At 45.7% G+C, this 20,230-nt stretch overlaps 2 protein-coding genes across 6 annotated transcripts in view; one reads left to right on the top strand and one right to left on the bottom strand.

The window, feature by feature from the left end:
- The window catches only part of CYFIP2 (cytoplasmic FMR1 interacting protein 2), a 50,509-nt gene that overhangs the window by 14,998 nt on the left and 15,281 nt on the right, over positions 1-20,230 (top strand). For 4 of the 5 annotated variants that reach the window (XM_021410281.1, XM_021410277.1, XM_021410280.1 and 1 more), the window contains exons 10-23: positions 986-1,077; positions 3,810-3,927; positions 4,797-4,916; positions 5,457-5,582; positions 6,041-6,207; positions 6,483-6,630; positions 6,970-7,123; positions 7,425-7,581; positions 8,302-8,398; positions 8,868-8,944; positions 9,826-9,934; positions 10,215-10,334; positions 11,015-11,214; positions 11,732-11,819. In XM_021410281.1, coding sequence (XP_021265956.1) covers positions 986-1,077; positions 3,810-3,927; positions 4,797-4,916; positions 5,457-5,582; positions 6,041-6,207; positions 6,483-6,630; positions 6,970-7,123; positions 7,425-7,581; positions 8,302-8,398; positions 8,868-8,944; positions 9,826-9,934; positions 10,215-10,334; positions 11,015-11,214; positions 11,732-11,819 — 1,773 coding nt within the window. The remainder of the gene's footprint in view (positions 1-985; positions 1,078-3,809; positions 3,928-4,796; positions 4,917-5,456; positions 5,583-6,040; positions 6,208-6,482; positions 6,631-6,969; positions 7,124-7,424; positions 7,582-8,301; positions 8,399-8,867; positions 8,945-9,825; positions 9,935-10,214; positions 10,335-11,014; positions 11,215-11,731; positions 11,820-20,230) is intronic. The other variant, XM_021410282.1, reaches the window with a different exon arrangement.
- Positions 11,828-20,229, bottom strand: FNDC9 (fibronectin type III domain containing 9). The gene is made up of 2 exons (XM_021410285.1): positions 14,817-20,229; positions 11,828-13,312 (listed from the first exon to the last, which is right to left on the bottom strand). The coding sequence occupies exon 2, from the start codon at positions 13,303-13,305 to the stop codon at positions 12,643-12,645; it is 663 nt and encodes a 220-aa protein (XP_021265960.1). The 5' UTR covers positions 13,306-13,312; positions 14,817-20,229; the 3' UTR covers positions 11,828-12,642.

The raw sequence follows: 20,230 nt of genomic DNA, 5'->3' as shown, positions 1-20,230 counted from the left end.
TCAGTTAAGTACCACTCCAGACTATCAGATCTCACTAAGAAAAGCCAACTACTCCACTTACTACATCTGCTCACTGCCTTCTGATTAAATTTTTAGTGGATTGACCAGGAATTTGAGTAGTGAAAAAGAACTACCCTTTCATTTAAACTGCTTATGAAAGTGCTACTGGGAATTCCTGATGACAGCATTGCATATCCTCCACGCAAGCCAGCCTCAGAAAAGAAGTGTGTGATATAACACGACAGTGAATTTGCCACCATCTTCCTTGAATTTTGGGGCTAGGGTTTCATAGCTAGGTGAAGTTGAAGCTTCACTTTTTATTGAAGAACTTTAGGTACTCCAGCGGAGCCTCTCTGAGCTTGAGACACGTTCAGTGCACTTAGAACTTATTTATTTCCCATCAAAATCCTCCTGAGATGTACAGGGAGAGCCATGCTGTAGTGCATTGAGGCTGTGACTGTGTTTTTCTTTCCGTGGAGAAACTGTAAGACGCATCACTAGCGACTGCTGTGCCGAAGTAAAGTCTGAGTCCCCTGGGGAAAGAAGGCACATCTCTGGCAGTGCAGCAGAAGCAGCCTACACCTCCCCTCCCTGGCGCACTGCCATGATACTGATGTGCTGGGTTTTATCCCTCTGTTCTCCCTGAGGATTATGGTGGAGGCAGTAAGCCCCAATGCGGAGTATGCTTCTCTCTGTTTGGTGTAAAAAGACCCTTTTCTCTCACAGCTGATGCTGGTTACAGCATTCTGGCAATAACCAAGCCAGTACTGGAAAGCCCACAGCTCCAAAGCACTCGCAGTGGGGGATCTTCCTTGCCCCAAAACCTTTTGTGATAGTTTTCAGTCACTTCCTAAGTGTGAAGAGATCCCACATCCAGGTTTGAACAGCCTGTCACTTCAGAGCTGCAGGATGCCACTTCCTCGTCCCTTGCGTCACCCTAGGGACTCTCTGCTGCGTTTCAACCATCTTTTGTTTTCTTTTCCAGCAGCTGCAGGTGGTTCCTTTATTCGGCGATATGCAGATAGAACTGGCCAGATACATTAAGACCAGTGCTCACTATGAGGAGAACAAATCCAAGTGAGTGCCTGCCATAATGTCTCTTGGCTTCTGTGTGTGTCCCGAAAGCTGTGGGAGCTGCATCTCCCTCCTCGGCGTGCGTGAGGTCTGTGCACGGGTACCTGTGTGTGTGTCCCTGGGGGCTGCACACCCAGCGTGCCTGACTCTGTGTGCCTGTGTGTACCTGTGTGTCCCTGCATGGGAAGACGTCTCCTCGCCAGCTCCATGGAACCATTCCCGTGTGTGCAGGCGGGCGAGCGGGCACGGTGCGCGGTTTTGGGGCGGCCGCTGAGTGCTTGGGACGTGTGCGCCCGGAGCTGTGTGAGTGCGAGCAGCGTGTCCCTGCTCTGGAGAGACTTTAATCCCCATTTTTCATCCCAAGGACAAAATCCTTCAGAGCATGAACACAGCTGGATCTATCTGTGCGGTAGCCAGGGCATCTCTTCTAGCTCAGGCACTGCAGAAAGGCAACAGGAATGAGGTGAAAAGGGTGGGTCCGATGCATTATAAATGAATGAATATTGCTGGAAAAAAGGCAGAACTTGAGTCTTTCCAGGAGTACTCAGTCATCGCAGTGTGGGATCTGCAGCACTGCTTCACAGCATAGGTTCAGAGCCAGTTTGTTGCTCCCATCAGGAGGATTTGCAGGTGTTACTTCAGATCCCACCACTTGCATCCAAGCCCCACTTGTCTCTGTAGCTTTGCATGGTGCTCAGTTATTGTTAGGAGAATCACCGGTGGGTTTGGACATCCTAGGAATAGCATTTACAATTGCACATAAGCAAAGCCCTTCCAAGCTGTGTTGGCTGTAATCGCTGATCGCAGACTGGGTTTCACCACTGAGTGACCATTTACCCATGGGACCAGGTCATGTGGAAGTCAGATTTCTCCATCGTCACTAAGCAGCAGTCTAGCTGAACAGCTGTCGGGACAGGACCTAGCCTGTGGTCTCATCTCTGCCTGTTTGCTTCCCCCTTCCCTGCAGAGGGTCCTGCTTTCAGCCCACTGCCTGGCTGCCCCAGGAGCACCCTCCCCTGCTCTCCTGAAGGCTGGTTGAAAAATGCCAACCAAGTTTGCATGAGAAAAATGAAAGTAATATGGCAGAATTTCCCAAGCAAAAGGTTTTCAATGGCAGTTGAAAAAATAATAATAATAAAAAAAGAAATTCTATAAAATGTGAATTTTAAAAGTATTTCCAAAAACTTAAATTTGAAAAGGAAGATTATCTAAAAATTTACACCTTTTTATCCCAAACTATTCAGAAAACACATTTCAACAAAACATGTGTCAGCTGCATTTCATTTTCTCATCTCAAAACCAAGGTAGCTCGTGGGCTGTGCACAGTTTAATGTCTGTCTAGCAGGTCTCTGTGCTGCACCTTACTAACCAATGTTTCTTCACTCCCTTGCTTTCCCAGCAAATTGCATGGGGTTTCCAACACTAACTGTCAAGCTGGTTCCATATATTCCCCATTTCTTACTAATATTGTTTTTGTCACTTTCTTTCCCTCCGTGTCTCCATGAAAATGGATTTAATTGGTGTTTTTCCTGCATGGCGTTTTGTTTCTGCACTGTGGACTAGATTGTATGTAGCAGGAAGGGCTGGGGCAGCCCTGGCAATTCCTGCTAGCCTGCCAATTGTCCAGTGGGGAACACAGGACATTGAAACGGGTAAGAGTGGAGCAATGGGACTGTGGGAGGCTGGATTCACGAGGGATGACATGGTCCAGCACTTCCAGGACCTTCCAGCACCACAAAGATTGGCAACAGGAGCCTCAGAGATAACTGTGGGAATACGTTTTTGTCTGTATGTCCGTGTCAGAAGCAGGTTTCTCACTTCCCTTTTGTATGGCCGGTCTATATTGGAGAAGAAGACTATCTATCTTAAGATGGCTAGTTATTTATTGGAAAAAAAAGCAAGATCTGTGCACCTAAAACCATTGTGATGATGGAAACAGATGTTTGCACAAATCAATTTAGTGGAGCCATTCTGTTTCTATGTCTGTGGCCAATAAAGATCTGGGAAAAATTAGATATTAAATTAGATAGATTTGACTCATGCTCATTGTGACCACTTCTTCATATGACTGTGCCACTGGAGGGGGAGAGCTGCCTTCCTTTTAAGACCACATTGCACTGTTACACAGTACATGTGGCTCAATGCAAATGAAAATCGAATTCATTTGATCATACCCTGCTCATTGTTTACACTCAATGTGTTTCACTAAGCTGGCAATATGAGCCAGAAGCAAGTAGAGCAGAAAGGTTGTTTCATTGGTGGCCCCTTGCAGGGTCTTTCCTTGCAGCAGAAGTATGACCCAGCCCTTTCAGACTCAGAAAGATGACCTCTAAAGGAATTATTATCCTTAGCTTTAGCAGAAAGGATGCAAATGATGATGGAGCTCTGCGGTTTGTCCTTCCCTGAAAGTTTGCCTGACAGCAGCCAGGGAAATAGGCTCCTCTGCCCATGGGGGTTAGGTAACCCATAATGGAGAACAGCCTTCAGGGTGGATGGAGCAGAGATGTTCTGGCAGAAATGTGGGGCGAGCATCCCTGTCATGCCCCTGAGACCACCTCTGGAAGACATCACATGCCCTAGGGGTGAGAGGGAGGACACAAACTGACATTTGCCCTGAAGGTGGCATGTCTTGGGCACGTTGAGGCGAACAGAGCAGCTGAGTGCAAGGCTTTGTCCCTAGGGTGTCTGAGCTGAGCCCTGTGTCCTGTTCTTGAAGCTGTTGCTTTTTTGCTCAGGTGGACGTGCACTCAGAGCAGCATAAGTCCGCAGTACAACATCTGTGAGCAGATGGTCCAGATCCGAGACGACCACATCCGCTTCATCTCTGAGCTCGCTCGCTACAGCAACAGTGAGGTAAGCTCAGGGGCAGTCGCTTTAATTGAGTTAATTAGACAGACAAGGCAGGGAGAGGACAAATGTGGCATTAGTATGGTTTGCCAAGGACATATGGTGAGATGGGTAAAAGGACACAAGTGGAACAAACCACTGCTCGATCCAGCAATAAAGGAAAATGAGTTATGGAAGGTCCTTGTGGGTGCAGAATTGTGCACTGGGAGATCTACTCCAAATGCTACTACTTTTTGGCCAGAGCCCAGTTGAAATAAGAAGTAGAAATATTCTTGCAGCTAATTGTTTGCCATTAGCTGTGGGTGGCAGAACACCCATGTCTTGCAGATGGGTCTTATTTGTTGCACAGAGCTATCAGATCTCTGAGGGAAATTCATGAGAGTACCTCTGTTCATTACTGAATGTCAGAGCCTCTTCTGATGCAGTTCTGACTATTTTTTGCAAATGTGTTATCCTCATTGATCACTGTTAGTTCAATGAATTGTTAGCATTCTCAGCCCTTTTGTTTTGGCATTTGTATATGCTTATTTGAACTTTAAGTCAGTAAAGGCCTCTGGAGGAGTTCAGTGGTATTAGACCATCACAAAGAAATGTGAAAGTGGAATGAAAAGGTCAGTTATTTGCTTTGAGGTTACAGATCAAACTCATTTTTCTGTAGGAAATAAATTGACCGCCTGGGTAGTAAGAGTCCTGCCAAGTTACACTCCTTTTCTCAAGGGAGAATGCACGCACGGTCCAGTTTTATCTTGATCATAAGGTCATGGGGAATTCATTTCAGCTAGGGTTTGAGAGGGAGATCTGCTGCTGCTGTTTGGCTCAGCCAAAGCTGCAGCAAGCTGCTGACTCCAGCCCTGACACGATGCGATCTCCTCCAGGTGGTCACCGGCTCAGGGCTGGACAGCCAGAAGTCCGATGAAGAGTACCGGGAGCTCTTTGATCTCGCTTTACGGGGGCTGCAACTGCTGTCCAAGTGGAGTGCCCATGTCATGGAAGTGGTGAGTGCATCAGTGTGTAACGTCCTCCTCTTTCCGGGTGAGTGTCAACTTATTAGCAGGGCATGCTGTACAGTTTTTGGAAAGGTGAGGCTGTTTGCATGCCACCTTACTTTAAGGCTTTAACAAAGATACTAAAGTCAGGCAGCTGATCACCCTGAACTCCCTCTTTACCAAATGGAGAGAGCTTGCTCTTCTCTCCCTAGAATGGCGCCGCTCTTCAGAGGTGCTGGGGTGTCCACATTAAGTACTGAAGGGTGCATGATAAGCCTGGATCTTGAGCAAGTAAAACTAATTCAAATGATGATAGAAAGCCTATAGATGTCAAGAGCCCAATACGACTGGCAAACCATCAAATAAACAAAAGCAATATTTAATACAGTGATGTTAAAGCCAAGAAAAAATACACATTCTGCACCCAAAGTTGTGTCAAGCAAGTGTAGTGATGTCCAGGGAGTGTTTCTCTGGCACTGAGCTCTGTTCAGTCTCCAGCCTTGCTTCCTACTCATTGCAATGTTGACAGCATCTGTTTCCGTCTTCCAGTACTCTTGGAAGCTGGTTCATCCCACAGATAAGTTCTGCAACAAGGACTGCCCAGGAACAGCAGAAGAGTATGAACGAGCCACCCGGTACAACTACACCAGCGAAGAGAAGTTTGCCTTTGTGGAGGTAGGTGCCAACTACTGCCTTGCTCCTTAGTGCCATGGCAGAGAGAGTGTCCTGGAGATCAAGTTTTCTGCATTTTAAACTTTTGACTTTACATAAAAAATGCTAAAATTGACTAAGAGCCAGCAAGGGCTGTTTTCTCATCAGCCGCACGGGACAGTTGGAACATGTGCAGTTTCCCAGGGTTGGGTGTTATTAAAGATACCAAGAGATCAAGAGTGGAAACAGATCCTGCCAAGGGTCAGGGGCCAATTGCAAGAAACTAGTGGTGGAAATGTTCTCCCCAGTTTATTGTGATCCTTAAAGTAGATAACACTGAAAAAAAATCAGCCATCGATTTGCTGTACCTAAGTTACTTGAGTAGAATTAATTTAGTACCAAATTATCTTAACGTTGGATTTATGGACCTCTCCATATGAAGGAAAAATAGGAAGTACATCTGTTTTTAATTTTTGTTACAGGTAATTGCCATGATTAAAGGTCTACAAGTGTTGATGGGCCGGATGGAGAGTGTCTTTAACCAAGCCATCCGCAACACAATCTATGCAGCTCTGCAGGACTTTGCCCAGGTGACGCTGCGAGAGCCGCTCAGGCAGGCAGTAAGGAAGAAGAAGAACGTCCTGATCAGGTTGGTCTTTCTGGAATGTAATACAGAGCCAATGTATTTATTTGTGTAGTATGTAGTATACGTGTACTATATAAGTACATAGTCCTGTATACAGCTTAATATTATACAGCCAGTCAACATACCCTGGCCAGCAACTCTTTCCATTGCAAATGGAACTAAAAACAACAGTGTATATCCCCACTTCATATACTTCCTCTGCTAATGTTCATAGCTGTGTTTTCACCTTGCAGTAAAATCAAATTAAGCACTAATTTCCCTCTCCCTACCCATTCCAGTGTTCTTCAAGCAATTCGAAAGACAATCTGTGACTGGGAGGGAGGTCGAGAGCCACCAAATGATCCTTGCCTGAGAGGTGAAAAGGACCCCAAGGGTGGATTTGATATTAAAGTCCCACGACGAGCAGTAGGACCATCAAGTACACAGGTGTGTAAATCTTTATCTCTATGGAATTAATGGCCTTACAGCCATGTAGGAGCCTTTCATCCTGTGGGTTAGCAGCTCTTTCCATGGGCTCTCCAACAATGTCTTTACCCTCATGTTATGTGTTAAACATTGCTTTGATGCTTAGCTTGTTGCATAGTTCCCCAAGTCTCCCTTTTTAGGGGTGTGATTATTTCTAGCTCAGAATGATGGTGGCCCAAAGGGTGTAGAAAGCAGAGTGGAAGCCCACCAGAGGTGTTATTTTTTGCTGCAGAGCATCATGGTTGCGTGCAGTGGTATCTCATAGGAGAGTAGTGACTGTTTGTTAACTTCCTTCCTAAGCTCTACATGGTGCGGACCATGCTAGAGTCCCTCATAGCAGACAAGAGTGGCTCCAAGAAGACTCTGAGGAGCAGCTTGGATGGGCCAATAGTCTTGGCCATCGAGGAGTTCCACAAGCAGTCCTTCTTCTTCACCCACCTTCTCAACATCAGTGGTGAGTAAGACTATGGCAGGGGAGGCTTGTATCCAACTCTCACGTGCTTGGACGGGCAAAGGTTTATATATAGTTTTTCTCCTCATTGACTTACACAGAAGATTTTTTTTTTATTTTTCCCAAATGTTCTACTTCTGGCTGATACAGGCATGCTTCTAGGTAGTAATCATTATGAGAACAGGAATGAGTCAGCAATAGCAAAAGAGCCATTAGTGGTAGTTTAGTTTCTAGGAGTGGAGTTTTCTTTCCATCCTAGGATAACTTCTGAGTTCTCCCACTGGGGGATCTCTCTGTGTTGCAGAAGCGCTGCAGCAGTGCTGTGACCTGTCCCAGCTCTGGTTCCGGGAGTTCTTCCTGGAGCTGACGATGGGCCGCCGCATCCAGTTCCCCATTGAAATGTCCATGCCCTGGATCCTCACGGACCATATTCTGGAAACCAAAGAACCCTCCATGATGGAGTAAGAGATGGTGGGCTGTGGTGGGCTGTGCCTTCAGTGGGGCTTGAGATTCTGATTTGGTGAAGGGTAGGCTGGGGATGAACAGTGTCTTTGACAATGGGGAAAAAGAAACATGTATTTCACTTGCTACTGCATGAGTGTGTAATGTATGAATAACTCATTAGCAGATGCACACTGGTTGCTTCTTGACACTGGAACTTGCTCATGCATCATAAACCAGCAGTTGGTAATTGCTGCATTAGGATATCCACACAACTTCATGGTAGTGATCTGCATACAGCAGTCAGACAGCATGTGCAACTAAAGGGACGTGAATCCTGGTTAAAAGCACTTCAAGCATTTTTGTACAAATGATCAGAGAAATTGCTGTAATGAAAGTACAATTATGTTTATAATATCTTCCTCATTAAGGAAGCTTTGTTTTCCATTTTATAACCATTGGCAAGGCACTCTGGAGTGAGGGCAAGACGAAACTTTTTTAAGGGCAGAGAAGAAGCTGGCATTGATTGAATAAGACACAGCACACAACCAGATCTGTTCTTGCTGCTTCCAGAAAATCAGACAGGGAGTGAGATGGGGGAACTTGAGGGTCTGGAGTGAGTGATGAAAGAGATGAAAGGAGTGAAAGTCAGAAAGAAGCCAGTTCTTGCACTGAGTGTCTGCTCTTTATGCTGATGTGCTCCAAGGTTAAGTGAAGATATGATGTCTTCTTGTCCTCAGATACGTACTGTACCCCTTGGACCTCTATAATGACAGCGCATATTATGCCTTGACCAAGTTCAAAAAACAGTTCCTGTACGATGAAATTGAAGCTGAAGTAAGTTCTCTTCCTCTTTATTGTATGGGAAGGGCTCACGGGGGTCACACTGTCCTGTCTGACAGCCCAGCCCAGCAGTTCAGTGAATCAGTAATAGGCATCCCCTGAAAAATATACTCCATCAGACTGAGAAATTTCCAGAAGATCAAAATATTCAGAGAGCTTACATGCTCTGCTGATTAAGGGCTTCAACTTAGCAGTACCTGTGGGACCAGCGGAAGCCAAATGCTGTCAGACACTGTGAGCCTGGAAGAGTCAGTCTGACGGGCAGAGGGTTGTGAGACATCAGACGAAGATGACAACCTAGAGATCCCTGAGAGAGGGATGACTGGGGTTAGGGGGACTGGGATCTGTAAGAACATTAAGAAACTATAAGCTTTGTATTGAGTTATACCAATCTTGCAAGAGTAGGAAGGAGCTACTTTGCACTGGAGACACCTCTGTGATTTCTTTTTTTTCTCTCCTCCAGGTGAATTTATGCTTTGATCAGTTTGTGTACAAGCTGGCAGATCAGATCTTTGCCTATTATAAAGCAATGGCTGGCAGGTAGGAGAACCTGACTGCTGCTGATGAGTGATGATATTGCTGTTAACCAAAAGGTACCCCTCAGAGAGTAGCTCTGCAAGTAGACAAAACAAAAGAGATTATCCTTGTCCCACAGAGCTTAGAATCCATGTCAGACCAGTGTAGACAGGAAAAATAAATTAATGGCAGCAAGACATGGTTAACAGTGAAACACAAATAATTGACATAGTGTGTAGCTGTCTGAGTACCATTTGCTAGAGCAAGAGCAAAGCAAATCAATCCTATTGAAGACATGTCCTTGCTTGACTTTTGCTTGTGTACCAGGCAGATGAGTAGTGGAAGCCTCCCAGCTCTATGAAACAGAGATATTCACTTGTCCTCACCATAGTAGAGCAGCAAGACTTAAAATGGCCAAACTGATACTCAGTTCATACATCAGACTGTATGAATTCTGCAGAGTTGCTTGCTCCCTGGTGAGGAGATAAGCCCTTTGTGACATTTCCTTCTAACAATTTAAAGAGCACAGATGAACTCTAATGAGAGTCTTCCTCTCATGTCTCCAAACGTGCACAAGTCTTCAGTCTTAACTCTGCAAGGAGTTTTGTCTCTAGATCACACTTGGTCTTAGGAAAGGAAACCACCCCACTACTTGGTACTAGTGATATCTTTTAGCACAGTCTTTTATATTTTTGGATGTTTTAGCCATAGAAGCCAAGAATGGTAGCAGCATAGCAGTCACCAGGTGACAACTGCTGCTTTGTGATTTAGAAGTGGAAGCAGAGAATGAGGACATTTCTTGGCATTCAGAGCAAGATAAAAAGAAAGATGAATACAGCTCTGGAAGAGATCCAGAGAGAAGCTGACTGTGTTTCCTTTTTCCTGACGTTAGTTCTCTTTTTCAGCGTTTTGCTGGACAAACGTTTCCGGGCTGAATGTAAGAACTATGGGGTGATCATTCCATACCCACCATCCAACCGCTATGAGACACTGCTCAAGCAAAGGCATGTCCAGGTACACTGCAAGCAAGTAGTATTCATAGTTCTTGCTCTATTATCCCTTAGTTGGCAGCTGGCATCCTAGTGTTGGGCTCAATGGAGATCAGTGCTGGAATGAGAAGATTTTAACCTGTTTCTGTCTCACTGAACTCAGGACATTGGGTTGAGGGGGATTAATGAGTTACGCTTCATATTTCCACCCTTATTCCCAAGTAGTGGTAAACTCGATAGAGGGTTTACAACCAGCTATTCCCCATCTGAGGGTAACATCCACATATCTTTTCTTCTTTTCCCAGTTGCTGGGCAGGTCAATTGACCTGAACAGGCTCATAACCCAGCGTATCTCGGCAGCGATGTACAAATCATTAGACCAGGCCATTAGCCGCTTTGAGAGTGAGGACCTGACGTCCATAGTGGTAAGAACTATTACTGAGAGTATGAACTGAGAGAATAATACACTGCTACAGATACAGAGACAGCTATCTTCTGCTAGTTGTCCCACCTACAGTAGGGTTCAGCCAACCATGTATTTTCCTTTATGATGTTGAATCTCTACTGTTTCTATTTATGAAGTGTTAATTGCATTATTATTAGACTAGGAACTATCTGTGTAAATCATAAGGTGATGGTCAGCAGTTAGATTTTGTAGAGTATGTAGAACAGAGTTTAGTGATCTGGGAGTGGGAAATATTGACTGTAATTCCCTCTGCTGAATACAAGTAGCTGAGATCATTTATGACTATACAGGATTTTCTGCCTTTGATACTTGACAGGAGTATCAGAGTCAAGTAGTGTAAAATTACCAGTTTCCACCTCTGAAGGATTCTGATGTGAAAGCCAGCCAGTACTCAGTGGGGAACAAATTAATTTTGCTGCCTGCAGGTTTAGGAGATACTGGACCAGGATCCCCTTGAGTAGAAGTGCAGTTGGCCTCAGTCACTAAGTTAAATCTTTGTCTTTAGCACTTGTTACATCCTCACCTGGGAAAGTTCTCTGTGTGGGTGTAGATGTAATATCACCACTTGGCAACGGAACTAACTGTTTCTATTGTCATCTTGGTAACACATGTCATCTGCTGCTGCTTTGTGTGCTGCAGGAGCTGGAGTGGCTCTTGGAAATAAATCGCCTGACTCACAGGTTGCTGTGCAAGCACATGACTTTGGATAGCTTTGATGCCATGTTCCGGGAAGCCAACCACAACGTCTCTGCACCTTATGGGCGCATCACCCTCCATGTCTTCTGGGAGCTCAACTTTGACTTTCTACCCAACTACTGCTACAATGGATCCACCAACAGGTGAGGAGGAAAACCAGGGCAGGGGGCACCTGGAGACCCTATGTTTCCTTCCAGAATTTCAAACTTGCCACATAAAATTCACATGCATTGCAGTGAGGTTTTTATTCCCTATGATGTGCAGCACTGAGAGTTAAAATGAAATTGAAGTCCACCAGCTCCTCTTGGTCTTGGAAGCTCTAGTAACACATTCAAACAACAAAGTTGGACAGAGATTACAAGCAACTGAGGTAGTTCAGTTTAGAGTGTTGTGACTTGGCAGCAGAGCTGTGGTTGCTGCTCAGATGTGGATTTCTTGCCTGCCTCCAAAATAAACCAAATCTTTGTAATATGTTAAATTGACACGTTTTATATCACCAACAGATTGGGACAGGATTTTGCACACTGGTTCATGTAGCTCAGATGATAACTTGCTAATTAGTCTGCAACCACAGTTCCTCTCAGACCACGTGGTGTCTGCACTGCCCACAGTTGACCAGGCACTGACTGCTTCCCTCCCTATCTCCTGTGCCTGCTGCAGGTTTGTGAGGACAGCAATCCCCTTCACGCAGGAACCCCAGCGGGACAAACCAGCCAATGTTCAGCCGTACTACCTCTACGGGTCCAAGGTCAGTAAATGTGCCATGGCAGCCAGCAGGGGTGGATGTTGTAATCCTTTATTTAGGAAGAAACAAATACAAGGTCTAATTCAGTAACAGCGTGGCGAGTGCAAATGTACAGCATCACATTGCTGTGTGAAACAAAAAAGCCATACAAGAAGCTGTTTCAATATGCTTTTTGCTTTTGATTTCCCATGTGCTTCTCCACAATATGCCTGTGTAAAGGGGTGCTGACACCACCCTTTGCTTCTTGGTGATGCTGAGACCAAGTCACATTCATTTAAATGCAGAGAGAGGAGAGCTAGCAAGAGTTCCAGAGCAGTGCTGCTCTCCGAGGAAGGTGCTACTGCAGGAATCCCATTTGTATTTCAAAATAGGAGTTACTAAATACTGAAGTGCAAATGTAAACTACTTAGCACTGACAAAAAGCTCTTTGTCAGGCCATGATGACTGTTTATACAAGTTTCATGAGGGCTTGGGGTGTGATGCTAGTGGAGGATCACTCAAGCATAAAACTACTGGAGTGGAGTTTATTTCTTGCACACATTGGTTGATGACTGATGTGAATCTACAGCATTGATGCAGATTAGATAGTGACACTACAGTCAGCCTAGCCTGGCTATTCCCAGAAAGCTTACTTGGTTCCTTTTAAAAACCCCTCAGTAAATGAGAATATATTTGTCACTTGAAAAAGCTTTTCTCCTTGCAGCTAATGTTCCTACCTCATGTTCTACCTTGGGACAGATAGCCCCTGTGCATATGCAAACTGGGAAGAGCTGGGAAAGAGCAGCATGAGCCAGACTGCTAAGCAGGGCCTCCCTTTATTTTGCTCTCACTGAAGGCCGTGCTGTGGCAAGATGGCCGTCTTATCATCGCTGTTCTTGTAGGGGAAGAAGCAGTGTGGGGAACTATATGGACTCTCTCTCATGAAACTGGAGCTCCTCATGAGCACAGTGGTCATGGGCACTTCCAGAAGCTCTTCTTTGAGTCCATCGCTCAGAGGACCATCCAGCGAGCTGCTGCCTTCACCCACTTCTTCAGGGCTGGCATCAGGCTGCTTTGGCCTGGAAGGCCCACAGCACTGTGCAGCCCAGAACTGCAGGCAGCCGTAGACCAAGAGAGCTATAAAGCAGAGAAGCAACAGGCTGCTCACCATCCACATGGAGGTGGTGGGCTCGTGCTGAGAGCTGCTGAAAAGCAGGGGGCTTTGGTCCAGCGTGTGAAACGTGGTGCAGTGGTTGCTGGAGGGGTAGGAGTTCTTGCATGTGATGCAGAGGACGTAGATGGTGGAGGGGGTGAGGCGATGGAGAATAATGGAGCTGAGGGAGTGGGGAACTCTCTCCTCACGGTGGAAGTTTTGGCGCAAATAGCCGGCGAAGACACTGTTCCAGTTGGGGCGGTACATGACGTGGTAGTAGCTCTCTGGACAGGGGCTGTTGGTGGTCCAGGAGACTGTGGCACTGGTGTAGGTGATGTTGTGCACTTCGATGTTCATCGTGTCCCTGAAACCAGAACCAGCAAGAGGCTGAGTTCCCCAATGCATGTGCAGTCCTAAAGGCCACTGACATCAATGAAGGCTTTCCACCAGTATTACTGGCCCTTAGACTGGGTCTGTGTAGGCTTCAGGTGAACTCTCTTTGCCTTTTGTAAATGTAATTACAGAGACACATAGCATTTTGGATAAGTCATGATTGTCCCTGCAATATTTTTTAAGTGTTTTGCCAGTGTTTGACACTAAAAAGTACTGCATTTTTAGAACCATTAAGCATTCCAGATGCTCTCTAGCAGACAGAAAACTTCATCATAAATTGTCTTTAGGCTCTTCAGCAAACTTTCAGAAGCTGAATAACTCAGCTGACTGCTTCAAAACCTGCCCATTTCACCATAGACTCCTGTGCTCAGGGGAGTTTGTGGAAATGAAGCTCAATCTGTTGAAGCACCTCTCCACTCAGTAGATTCATTTCTAATACTGCTGCTTCCATGATTTCCACACTCACAGTTGTTACCATCTTTTCCTGCAGTTACCACAGTTTCACTTCCTTGAATGTAGAAAATGTCATATTCCCCTTTGCAGAGGCAAAAAGAAAGCGACTGTGGGAACTGAGCTGCCCACAACCTAGGAGGGAGCTCTTTGCACTGGCTGCAGAAGTGCTATGCCTGATGAGCTTAGATTAGATGCTTGATCTTAGATGGCTAAAATTACCAAAGATGAATCCTGCCTGGTGCCCAGGCTACTGTTATCAGCCTGCCTCTTGAAACAAAGAAAACAACAAAACATGTAGGACACAGGGTGTACTTTATGGTCCGGATAGATTTTGAAAAATCTCTTCTTTGTGACTGGTTGTCTATATAGGAAGTTTTTTTAGCTCTTTTGCTTCCCATTCCCATTGAATGGAAAGGATACTGCAAGTTTGATTAAAATAAACTGATTATTAGACTTGCCTTGTACAGTCTCCTATAGATTGTTTTTTATACCTAAATGCCACATGGAAAAGCTGCATAATGATTCAATAGTTGGTTTAAGCTGTTGCTGCATTTTCCATATCTAACATGTTGCTTAACAAAATATTTCTGTTACTACAGCATCTCATACTCTAATATCAGGATACTGTGAGGTCTGAAAATGGCTGAAATATATTATCAAAGTCTTTAAGGAATTACAAATGTATGAATAACAAAGCTCTCCCCCTAATAAAAGACTTAGTAACACCTTACTGTTTAACAACAGCCATGAACTGGTATATCACTCTCTTAGGGCACCAAAGGGCCCTCTGAGCCTTGTTGCAGGGCTCTCTTCCCCCCAGCCACCTGAGCACTCCAAGCAGAAGCTGCATGCAATACAGCTCATTTCTTTTTTTTTCTTCTTTTCCTTCCCTATCCCTTAACAGAAGTAACTTTCCATTAATTCTCTCAAGAAGCAGCCCACCTTAACAACCATTGTAACCAGAGCAGAAAAGTGCATGCACCCATCACTAAGCCCTCCCGGAGCTGCAGGAAGCAGCTTACCTCCCCCAGCAGCTCTGCAGCAGCCCCTTGGTGCAGGCGAGCAGCGCGGCACCTTCCCCTCTTCTCACCGCTGCGTCCCTCCTGCTCTGCTAAATCCCTTCTCCGCGTGCTGCCTCGTATTATACCCATCTTGGGCTCCGTCATCTCTCACCATAGCAACCAGTAGGAAAGGATGGGCAGGCATCTTCAAGTGATTTGGGAATGTTATCCCTAAAAGCTTTTTGCCTGGGAGAAGTGTGTCTCCGAGGCAGAACAAACAAGCCAGTTTTGTTTTGTTTTCAGATTTAGTTTTTTGTTTTTGTTTTTTTTTCATCTCTATCTGCAGCCCTGAAGCAAGAACACTGCTACCCTGCTCCAGAGCCACTGCCTCCAGCAGAGTCTGGGGTTAGAGCCATATTGGCACATGGCGTGAAACCCAGCGTCCTGGCCTATTGATAGCTTAGCACTCAGGGGCTTTGTCTTTGTTGCTATGATTTCTTGCATGTTTAAACTGCTGTTTTAAAGCCAGTGAGCAGTAGATTTTCATCCCTGATACTGTGGCAGTGTCCATTCGCTTTTTAATTTATCTCCAAGCTGTGTGATAGGAGCAGGAACAGGGTTTTCTCTAAATACCCAGGGCAGGAAGGAGAGGCAAAGCCATTGAGAGAGCAGCCTGAGCCTGAAGCCAGGAAGTGACAGGAGGGTATAGATGTGGCAGCAGGACTGGTAAGGAGAGGCTCTGAAGAAGTGACTTGCTGCTCTCTGAAGCCAAAACATATTCAAGAGAGGAACTTTCCCAAAATAAATTTCAGTTCTGGCTCTGGAGTTATTAGTTCCATATTCTTGCTGGAAAGGTGCTTGCAGTGTTCCATAGATCTTCAAAATGTCATTAATGAGGAGATGATGCAAACCAGATTAGGAGAGGCTGTTACAAGCCTAGGCAGTACGTGTGTCTCTTGCTTTGGATTGACACTTTGCAGATCTGTGTGTGTTTATCTTCCAAGTCCTGCCGTATTTCCTTCAGTTTCTGAGTGGGCTGCAGCTGCCAGTGAACTGAAAGCAGGGAACAAAGATGAAAATAATTATAGGTAGGGATGGAAATGAAAGTGCTCCCAGGTGGCTTCCAGACTTTTACATCGCTCAGTCCTCCTTGCAGGAGCAGGGGAATGGAGAGCTCTTAGCTGCTCCCATGCTGTGAAGAAAGTACATCCTTGCCTGCAGGGAGAGAGCTGAAGATACAAATCTGTGCTCAGAAAGGTGGCATATACCATGTGATAATATTTCATGGGAGAACTACTTTCCTTCTGCAGCTGGGTTGTTGAGCTTATTGGTGTTTGCAGTTGTTTCAGAATTAAATTTCAGTTGCTCACACATAACGTGTTAACAGGAACAGAGGAAACCATAGAAAACAGGAATAGCTGGGTTAGGTCAGCAGAGGGTCCTGCTAACCCTTCTCCATGCAGTGATCAATGCCACAAGCTCTAAAGCAACTGCACCAAAGATTTCAGTGGTGTCAGCATTACCAAAGTCAAGCTGGCACCAGTTTACACTGGTGATGAGCTTGAAATTCTCATTTCTGTGGACAAGAGAACACCAAAACCATGTCAGTGCTGGGGCTGCTCCGGCACCCTTGTTCCTTTCTACCCAAATAACATCCACCAGTGGCCTCAACTGTCCCTGCCTGCCACCATGCCCTCCAGGATGCAAACCATGAGCGTGTTTGTGTGGTCAGCAGAAATTGAGCAATTCTGTCACTCAGGCACTTAGAAAACGCAGCAGGTTGCCAAGTTTCCTACAAAGGAGCTGTAAATTACCAGCAACCTACTTCTTACTGCTGCTAACCACTTCTTAGCTCTGTAAATGCTTTAGATTGGGTTTCATTTATGTACTTTCAAGAATGTTTCTGTTTTCTCTTGGCACTGCTGGACCCAGGGTCACGCCAGACTCACTGAAAATCACAGCTTCCCTCTCAGAGCTGACTTTGCCCACCCATTTTTAGCAAGCGTGCGGGCAGATGTAACCTGGAGGGCAAGGCATGCTGCTGGCAGCTGTATAAATAGCCATGGTGTGTGAGTGGGATGGAGCTGCTCTATTTTCTGCTGCCACGTCTGCAGCAGAGCCCTGAGGCATGAAGGGGCTGTGGCTGCTGCAGATGGTGTTGGCAGTGGGGGCTGCTGATCCCTTGCAACAGGTGGTGGGGGCTGTGCTACCTGTCCTGCCAGGTCTCATTATAGCAGTGTATGTAAGTATGTACGTATGTGCATGTGCATATGTAAAACTATAGTCAGTATAGCAAGGCATTATGCTGAGGCACAGAATAGACACAGATATGGTTTATATACAGTATATAAAAGTGCCTACTGTATGGTATGATTTGTGCATCACAGCTAGGGCATACGTATTTTAGTGAAGCACTGGAACAGGTTGCCCCATCCTTGGAGATATTCAAGGTCAGGCTAGTCTGGGCTCTGAGCACCTGAGCTATAGATGTCCCTGTTCAATGCAGTGGAGTTGGACTAGGTAGCCTTTAAATGTCCCTTCCAACTCACATGACTCTATGGTTCTATTTACTTTGCATAAAAGTCTTAGAGTTGTTTTGCACTTAGACACCATCTCGGCTGTGGCCCTGAAGTCAGGCTGGCTGACAGTTGGGACTAATCTTTGGCTGTGTCTAAGACCTTTTTTGTCTCCATTCCTCTTTTGTTAACTCTTCATTTTTCCAAGGTGTTCTGTCACAAGCAGTAGTATCTATCATCTCTCTCTACAATCTGTTTTACCTGATAAAGCTTTCCCTGCCTTCCCTCAGGTGAGCTCAGACAGGTCTGGGTGATGGCCAACAATAAGCTTGAAGATGTGGGATTGACAGCTAGTTTTTGTTTTCGTTCGCATGCTGCTGGATTGGGTGCTCAGTGCTCCATAGCATCCTTCAGAACCTCCCTAGCTCCCAAAGTAACATGGGACCTTTCCTCCATGCTCTCAGCTCCAGATAGGCTTTCCCAGAGACCTGAGACAGTGGGAGTTCTGCCTGGTGCCACAAATCCCAACTTGCCTGCACACCCAGCCTCCTGGCCCCCAAACCTGCCCATCTGGCTCCAAACCAAAGTGGGGGCAAACCTCTGCTGTGTCTTCAGTGGCTGTTGCTCCTGTGAACAGCAAAGCCTCCTGAGAGCCCACAAGAGAGGGGCTTTGCTGCTGCTCCCCAAGGGGGTGGCAGCGACTGCACAGTGTGAGGGAGTGAGCGTGCCGCACAGCCAGCTTGTGCGTTCAGCTGGTTTGTCTTAAAATACACTCTGGTGTCGTTTTTTACATCCTACAGTCTTTAAACCAAGTTGTGTATCTCGCCCTTAAATGGAGGTATATTTTAATTGCTCACAGGGTATTATTATTAGATGTAAGCCTGCTGCTAATGCGCTGTGCAGAGAGCTCGATGAGCCTCCCTTATCTTGCAGACAGGTGGGGATGAATCACTCTCCTCATCTGCAGCCCATGCACAGCCTAAAATGTATCTTCTCCTAATCAGGCTTATTGCTGGGACCCCCACTCAAAGGAAAAGATGGCTTCAAAGCTGCTCTCCAGCAGCACTGCGTTGTGCTGCAAGGCAGGAGGCTGCACTGGGAGATCACCAGCCTGTGCAGCAAAATGTCAGCCCCATTTCAGGGAAAATGCGACCAATTCTATCTGCCCAAAATTATTTCACTCTGGCCATTACTATTCAGGGGCCTATTGCTTAGTTTTAATGGGAGAGAAAGTTAATGCATGTTGTGAATGAACGCACTACAGAGACTACAAGCTTGGCTTTGTGTACATAACAGCACCGATGCACAGAAGAGTGGTGAAGGGTTTCTTTGTCTACCAGGGCCAGAAGGTGAAGTTTTAAGAGAAGCAGGGGACTCTCCAGCTTTCTCTTTTTCCTGCTAGCTCTTTAGAGGAGTACCTAGCAATCACAGGAGGTGATACATTGCTGGACCAGGGCAGTAGGGCTCTAACAAAACAACTAATTCACTGATTAAAGCAACTGTCAAGTCCATGAGAGCTATAAGTACATCAGTCAGCAGAAGTTCTGTATCTGAGGGCAAAAGAAAACACTATTCTGGCTCTTAGCAAATGGCTTCCTAACTTGTTAGGCTTGTGGAAGTGAGTCAGGGGGAGGACAAGTGAAGCCTTTGAGCACGACCAGCTGTATTGCAACTGCTAGGAGCAGCAGGGGCTGAGGATGCACTGTTTTGTCCTCATCTGCCACTTCAGCACTTGCTGCCTCTCACCTTAAGCTCTCCAGTGTGGTGGTCCCTCAGGTTCCTTGGCCACAGGCTGTCTCTGGTGCTGGCATGGAAGGGAATCCCTGCAGAGCCAGGTCTGTGGTTGCTGTGGAAGGATGCAGCACGCCTTGCACAGCACATTTGGACACAGTTTAATTTGTTTCCTTAGTCTTGTTTAAGATCTTCTAGCAACTCTGAGCCAGGAATTTCATCTGTGTTTTGCTGGAAGGGGCACTGCATGCCAGAGTCTTTCTAGGACTCGGTGCTGTGTACTGGAGCTGTGGTTGTCACAGATCTCCTGGGGGAGGCTGCATCCCTTCTCTGCTGGGGCTGAGTCGTGGTGCCAGCATTTCTCTTACAGATGCCAAGCTGAGCATGCGGCGTCTCAGCTAAAATCAGCTTTCTTTTTGATTTTTGGTTTATTTTGCCAATCACACAAGTGAATTAATTCACCTACTTCTTTTCTTCTTACACCAAATGAATCAAAATTCTAGTGCCAAAAAATTGCAGTAATTCCTGTATTTTCAACATTATATTGATAAAGTACGCTCCTGGAAATCACCTTCTGTTTTCTGCTGCTAACAATTTCCCAAGTGTCCAGAGCCCCAGGCATGCTCCCTAGGCAAGAGTCAGGGTCTTCCCCTTTGGTTCAGTCACATGTAGATGTCTTAAGTACCCGTAGGGCTGTACAGGATGCAGAAAGGATCATTCCTGTGTGTATTCCAACTGTTCTTAGGCTCAGATGCTCTAGTTCCTACTTTTCTTACTGTTCCTCATTTGAAGCAAGTGCCAATGGGAAAAATTTTACCCTGTTACTTATGTATAAAGCTTTCAGTTTTGGTGGAGAAGAACTTGGGTTTTAGGAGGCAAAGGGCCAGTGAACTGAAATCCTTGACTGAGAATACAGAGGAGAGCAAATTAACTTGGAAATGAAAGTGGTGTTGGCTACAGAGCAGGATAATGAACCTTGTGACATGACAATTTGTTCAGAGTAGAGTGCATTTGACTGCACAGAAAGAAGAGCAATCTCTTTGTGCCGTGAGAAGTATTGTAAGAAATTTGTTACAGGAATTATTGTTTCTCCTGCTTTCTTTCAAAATGATTTCAAGTGATGGAACACAGTACTGTGATAAGAGAATTACTTACAAGTCCTGTAAATGCACCCAGCTGTCACTGTGC

Source organism: Numida meleagris, chromosome 12 (genome assembly GCF_002078875.1).
Source record: "Numida meleagris isolate 19003 breed g44 Domestic line chromosome 12, NumMel1.0, whole genome shotgun sequence".
In the NCBI taxonomy this organism is placed as follows: Eukaryota; Metazoa; Chordata; class Aves; order Galliformes; family Numididae; genus Numida; species Numida meleagris.
The sequence above is the reverse complement of the archived record's forward strand: the minus strand, read 5'-3'. Positions and strand labels throughout refer to the sequence as shown.